The sequence below is a fragment of the Entelurus aequoreus genome, linkage group LG17 (genome assembly GCF_033978785.1).
Source record: "Entelurus aequoreus isolate RoL-2023_Sb linkage group LG17, RoL_Eaeq_v1.1, whole genome shotgun sequence".
Taxonomy (NCBI): domain Eukaryota; kingdom Metazoa; phylum Chordata; class Actinopteri; order Syngnathiformes; family Syngnathidae; genus Entelurus; species Entelurus aequoreus.
This window is the reverse complement of record NC_084747.1, coordinates 14,348,296-14,355,220: the sequence shown is the minus strand read 5'-3', so window position 1 is coordinate 14,355,220 and position 6,925 is coordinate 14,348,296. Positions and strand designations below refer to the sequence as shown.

The 6,925-nt window shown below is 41.4% G+C and overlaps 1 protein-coding gene across 1 annotated transcript; it reads left to right on the top strand.

Moving 5' to 3' along the window:
* Window positions 1–2,552: 2,552 nt before the first annotated feature.
* LOC133632553 (gastrula zinc finger protein XlCGF8.2DB-like) lies at window positions 2,553–4,857 on the top strand. Its single transcript, XM_062025025.1, has one exon. It carries the CDS (start codon window positions 2,869–2,871, stop codon window positions 3,775–3,777), a length of 909 nt encoding a protein of 302 aa, XP_061881009.1. The 5' UTR covers window positions 2,553–2,868; the 3' UTR covers window positions 3,778–4,857.
* The last annotated feature ends 2,068 nt before the right edge of the window (window positions 4,858–6,925 follow it).

Sequence of the window (6,925 nt, the reverse complement as noted above, 5' to 3'; positions counted from 1 at the left end):
AATAACTGCTGTGGTGTGGGAAACGGAAGTTGCTGGCTTATAGCGCATGCGCAAATATACGTAAAGCCAAGCAAAAAGACGAAGACCGCATGCTATGGTTGTTCGGAGATTCTTCGAATTCACGGTCTTAAAGTCATATGATTCACAGCAAATATAGCAACAAATATCTCAATTCGTATTTCTCAAAGCCACGAAACGTGCATTGAGTTTGGAGCGATATCTGAAGTGAAGATTGAAGACGTGATAGAAGATGGACGACTACTGCTATGCTAAGATGGCGACGTCCGCTAAAAGAGAACATGAAAGAGAATCAGCGCCACCAACTTCCAGCAAATCACCAACGGAGATAAAGACGAAAGATGAAGGTGAGTGACTTGAAGTTTTGTCATTTGAAAACTATTTCAAGCCCTTAAAGTCGAAATTAGCCGACTTTGTGGAAGAATGTAAAGAAAGAGCCGCCATGATTGTTAGCTTGAAGAAGGCAGTGGAGTTCACATCAGAGGAGATGAAAGAATGCAAAAGTCAAATTTAGAAACTAAAAGCAAAACAACAACTCTGTTAGGCTCGTTTGGTGTGTTTTTATATTCATCATGTCGTGGTTTTGAGGTAAGGTGAGTATTTAGTCACATTTAACAAAGTCTCTGTACAGTTTGTCGTGTCGTCAAGTAACAGAAAAGAATGGACGTGTTCAAGTCGCGAGCAACGACTCGTTAGCAGCGTGTTTTGAAGACTAGCCTACAGTTGTTTGGTCGATGTCTGAATTTTTTCATCAAAACAGAAGAGTTCCTCATTTATGAATTGTATTTCCTTGTTCTTAGTAGATAAAGGGAACTGCGAAAAATGTCAATATTGGCTTTATTTTAACAGAACATCTTACACTACATTAAACACTCACAGTCAAAGAACAATTTTACAAGGTTCAAATATAAATTAAAAGGCATTAACCACATTGGGCTCAAAGAAAAATTTACAATTTTCCATATTACATATAGTCTGCTATAATAAAGGATTAAATTAGAATAGAACATAAAGTTTTACTGACATTATATTAAATTATTCATGATTTGAGGTTGCCACTCCTGGTCTGTGCTTTAAGAAAAATAACATTTGCAATTATTAATTAAGTACTAAAAACGAAACAATGGATAAATGTACACAGATTAGCCATGTAGCAGGTAAAACACATTTATTAAAGACAAAACACAAATTGTAGAAATGTGTTACAAAATGTAGTCATTTCACTTGCATTAGTTGACTGCTAATTGGGCAGTTTTAACTGTGCTAATATTTGGCATCAAGGCAAGCAGCTGTGTGCGCGTATACGTATCTACATGTGCACAGCAGGGGAGCTGGTTAACTTATGAGAGTAGTATGTGTGTTTGTGAGAATGTCAACGTGTTGTCTGAGTGACGTCAGTGAGTGAGCGGGCGAGTAAAGAGAGAGCAGCAGGACAGGTGTAACAACTACATTATACCTGTCACTATTTAAACTCCTTGTGCAGATCTGAATGCTTATGATTTAAAGTTAAAGTTAAAGTACCAATGATTGTCACACACACGCTGGCGAAATTATTCTCTGCATTTGACCCATTACCCTTGATCACCCCCTGGGACGTGAGGGGAGCAGTGAGCAGCAGCGGTGGTTGTGCCCGGGAATAATTTTTGGTGATTTAACCCCCAATTCCAACCCTTGATGCTGAGTGCCCAGCAGGGAAGGTCATGGGTCCCATTTTTATAGTCTTTGGTATGACTTAAATGTTGAACTAAGTCTGAAGCAAAGGTGGTAATACTAATCACCACATTTGGCAAGGCGTGTTTTAAAGCAGCTGTTGTGAGAGTAGCGTGTGTGTGTGTGTGCACCTTTAAGAGTGGCAGTATGTGGGGTGAGTGACGTGAGTAAGTGAGTGGGCAAGTAAGGAGAGGTAGTGGTAGCATGTGCAGGAGTGTTAATAGCATGGTGGATGTCCGGTTGTGCCCTGTGGAAATAATAAATAAAGTGAGCAAGTTGTAACTAATCGACGACCTCGTCCTTCCGACCAAAGAGCGGAGCTTTATGGACCCAGTGTTACCCCCGACAAAACATGGGCCCTGAAGGGAACGTCTCCCCTGCGCTCCTCGACCACGGTCTGGGAGCACACAAACAGGAAAGGTGTAAAGCAACCCTTGCAGAGCGGCGGCTCCCTGTTTAAAGTGTCACCTTTATTGTTAGTTTAGAAGCCCAAATACCTCCATATTGCACTTCACGCACCCTCTTTATTAACCAGTAGAATTGTCCTTTGTTGCCTTTCTTCCTCTCCACCATGTTATTGCTTGTATGCACTTTGTGTGTGAGTTTTGACACACTCAACATCATGCGCCTCGGCTCTGTAGTCACCGCCACACAGCGGCATTCAGATAAAAGAGCGGTACCGGTACTTTTCAAAGGTGGTATAGTACCGATTTCAATTGATTAGTACCACAATACTTTATTAGTAGCAGTATACTGTACAACCCTACTACACACACATACAGTACATAGAAGAAAGTGTGTTTTTGTTGTTTGTGTCTTGCAGACGTCCAGCAGCTGATCGGTAATCCAGAAGAAGTTTCCCCTCAGTTAGGGGGGAGCTCCACTTTGAAGCAGGAGACTCCACAACCACCCTGCATTAAAAAGGAAGAGAAGGAACTCTGCATCACTCGGGAGGGAGAGTGTCTTCTAGGACGAGAGGAAGCTTATTACACCAAGTTTCCACTGAGTATTCTCTCTGCGAAGACGGAAGATGATGAAGAGAAACCACAAGTAGACAACCTCTTAACGCCCCTATCAGATAGTGAGGCTGAAGACGAGGTTGAAGAACCTTTGCGCATCAATAAAGACTGTGAAGGTGATATGAGGACTCACACTGACAACAAACACTCTGAATGCTCTTCAAAAAAGAGAGGTAAAAAATGTTTGAGCTGTTCAATTTGTGCTGAAAGTTTTACTAAAAAGAGCCATTTGACTCAACACATGAGAACACACACAGGAGAAAAATTACTTAAGTGTTCAGTTTGTGGCAAAAGCTTTTCTCAAAATAGCCGTTTGACTCGACACATGAGAACACACACAGGAGAAAAACCATTTAATTGTTCAGTTTGTAGCGAAAGCTTTTCTCAAAATAGCCATTTGAATCGACACATGAGAACACACACGGGAGAAAAACCATTTAATTGTTCAGTTTGTGGAGAGAGCTTTTCTCAAAATAGCCATTTGACTCAACACATGAGAACACACACAGGTGAAAAACCATTTAGTTGTTCATTTTGCGGCAAAAGCTTTTCTCAAAATAGCTCTTTGACTCAACACATGAGAACACACACAGGCGAAAATACATTTAATTGTTCAGTTTGTGGCAAAAGCTTTACTATTAAGAGGTATTTGACTGAACACATGAGAACACACACAGGTGAAAAACCATTTATTTGTTCAGTTTGTGGCAAAAGCTTTTCTGTTAAGAGCACTTTGACTGAACACATGAGAACACACACAGGTGAAAAACCATTTAAGTGTTCAGTTTGTGGCAAATACTTTTATAAAAATACCTCTTTGACTGAACACATAAGAACACACACAGGTGAAAAACCATTTAATTGTTCAGTTTGTGGCAAAGGCTTTTCTGTTAAGAGGAATTTGACTCAACACATGAGAACACACACCGGTGAAAAACCATTTAATTGTTCAGTTTGTGGCAATAGCTTTCCTCAATTCAGCTCTTTGTGTCGACACATGAGAACACACACTGGAGAAAAAACCATGTAATTGTTCAGTGTGCTGTAAAAGGTTCCCACATAATGCAGTCACAGTAAAACACATAAGAACACACAAAGGGACATAACAAATTAGCTGTTTAGTTTGTGGTATGTTGCTCATATGTGGTGACATCCACCCTACCCAGGACCTCCTCACTGCTTCTTTCACAAATATCTGAGCTATTCATACAAACTTGGATTATTTGGAGCATAATCTTATCTACTCATGACCCCATGTCTTCTCTGTATCTGAAACCTTCCTGAACAGTAAGATAGATGATGCTTCAAGTGCTTGGTTACTCCTTCTTCAGTCCAGGGACCTGGGGCCTCATGTGTCAAGTTTGTGCACGCTCAAAAACCTGCACTACACCCTTTTTCACTGCAAAGTTGAGATGTATTAAAACTGACGTTGGGATGCTGGTTAACTGTTCCCACAACAAACTGCCAACTTTTACTCCTCAGACTGATTGATGTGCAAATCAGAGACATATGAACAATTAACCCCCAACACCCACAACCCCACCCCCACCTCTCTCGACTTTCGGACATAACAGGTTCAATCCGGCACACGAGATGAGTTTGCGAAGTGTAAAATTCAGCTGCATTTTTTAATGAAACAAACTGCTGTTCTAAATGGGTCCACTGGATGTCGCAATAGCAATTCTGTTAGGCAAGCAAATAGTTTATACCGGGGCGAGCAAGTATACCAAGCAAGAGGTACACAGTAAAGCGGGGCTGTGACTCCTCCCCCTGCACCCAACGTAAAACAAGAGTAAAATAAGCAATCAGTAACGCCACTTAAAATGCAGCATGAGACACTGCACACTGATATAGTTCTGTGAAAATGATTGTCTTCTGTGCAAATGTAAAGAAAGTGAACAGTGTGTGATTTACTGCAATACTGTCAGTCTTTTAACTTTTTATTTGTGCTTTGTAGAAACACTGAGATTAAGTCTAAATTCATTGTGTTCTTCAAGGTGTTTTTGAAAATGCACCATTCCCCCCCATAATTTTCAACTAAATTGAAGTGTTTTGTCAAGTTATTTGTGATATGTACATTTTCAGAATGTGCTGGTTCTATTTTAGTCTGAAGTCAAATAAAGAAAATAATCTGAAGTTGTCATAGTTGTATTTTTAAGTTATCATGCCATGATTTTACCCGTCCCGCCCACGTGGAAATAGATTTTCCTCCATGCGGCCCCTGAGCTAAAATGAGTTTGACACCCCTGCTGTAATCTGACTCATGTGAGCAGGTTACTGTATAAACACATTTTGTTATAAATTATAAAAATGTGTTCAGTTCTCAGAGACACATCAATGTCAGTGTAGCTGCTGACAGAAGCAACATGTATATTTGATGTATGAATGAATGAATGAATGATCTTTATTGTCATTGTGCATGTACAGGTACAGGTCCAACGGAATTTACATTGCTTCTCTGAGGTGCTTTGCATTTTTTTTTTTTTTAAAGAAGAAACCACACAATATACAAAAACAACACAATATACACAATATGCAATATACAATGTGGCCTAAGACCACTCTAAGAGGCAATGTAAAAGAAAACGAGACAGAAAAAAGTATAAAGTGACTAGAGAGGAGTAATGCTGAATCCCAGTGTGCTAAGGGGGTGGGAGTCAGCATTTCCTACCTCCTATGCTGTGCAGGCTTTTTATTGTGGATTAATTGTGTGAATAAATATGATAAATATTGTCCAGTTGGCATGTAATCGCTGATTGCACAGTCCCGGATCGTGATTGACCGGTGGCTTCCTTATGTTGCACGTGAGGGAGTTTTTTGTTTTTTGTTTTTTTTTTTAATTTACAATTTAGCTGCGTTTAGTGCAGTTATGGCCCGGGGGTAGAAACTGTTTTTGAGTCTATTTGTGCGGGTTCGCATGGTTCTGAAACGTCTGCCGGAAGGCAGCCGATCGAAGTGGCTGTTGCCGGGGTGGGATGGGTCCTTGAGTATGTTGGCTGCCTTCTTCAGGCAGCGGGAGTTATACAGTTCTTCCAGGGAGGGGAGGGGGCACCCGATGATTTTTTGGGCCGAGTTGAGGACCCTCTGGAGAGCTTGCCTCTCTGCTGCTGTGCAGCTGCAGAACCATACGCAGATGCAGTATGTGAGGATGCTCTCCACAGAACAGTGGTAGAAGGACACCAGCAGATCCTGTCTCAGGTGGAGATTCCTGAGTACTCTCAAGAAGTAGAGCCTCTGCTGTGCCCTCTTGACGATGGCCGTGGTGTTGGTCCTCCAGGACAGGTCCTCATCCAGGTGAACTCCCAGGAAGCGTAGGGATGAGACTCTTTCCACACAGCCCCCGTCGATGTACAGGGGCTGTATGGTAGTTTTTCTCCTCCTGCTGTCCAAGATCCCTTCCTGGGTCTTGAGCTGGTTCAGCTTCAGGTTGTTCACCCTGCTCAACACTGCCGTCTCGTCGACCCCAGAGATGCAGCCCACCACCGTTGTGTCATCGGCAAACTTTATGATGTGGTTGCCGGGGTGGGTGGCTGTGAAGTCGTGGGTGTAGAGTGAGTAGAGCAGGGGGCTCAGCACGCAGCCCTGAGGTATATAATGTCATAGTTGGTGAGAATAAACAAATACAATGCATAAAGATAAGTTCATTTTGTACACATAATGTGATTAAAAAGGTATTTCCTTGGGTTAATTCATGAAAGTTTATTTTAACTTTATTTTTGTTACAAACCCATGTCAATTGAGTGGGGAATATATTTTTGTTTCTGGTTTGGTCACATTGTTGGGGGGACAATTAATATGTGAGGGAATTAAAGGCCTACTGAAAGCCACTACTACCGACCACGCAGTCTGATAGTTTATATATCAATGATGAAATCTTAACATTGCAACACATGCCAATACAGACGGGTTAACTTATAAAGTGCAATTTTAAATTTCCCGCCACACTTCCGGTTGAAAAAGCCTTCAAAGGATGACGTATGCGCGTGACGTAGCCCGAGGAACAGAGGTATGCCTTCTCCATTGAATACAATACAAAAAAGCTCTGTTTTCATTTCATAATTCCACAGTATTCTGGACATCTGTGTTGGTTAATCTTTTGCAATTTGTTTAATGAACAATGGAGGCTGCAAAGAAGAACGTTGTAGGTGGCTGTAGCAACACAAGGACCACTTACTCGG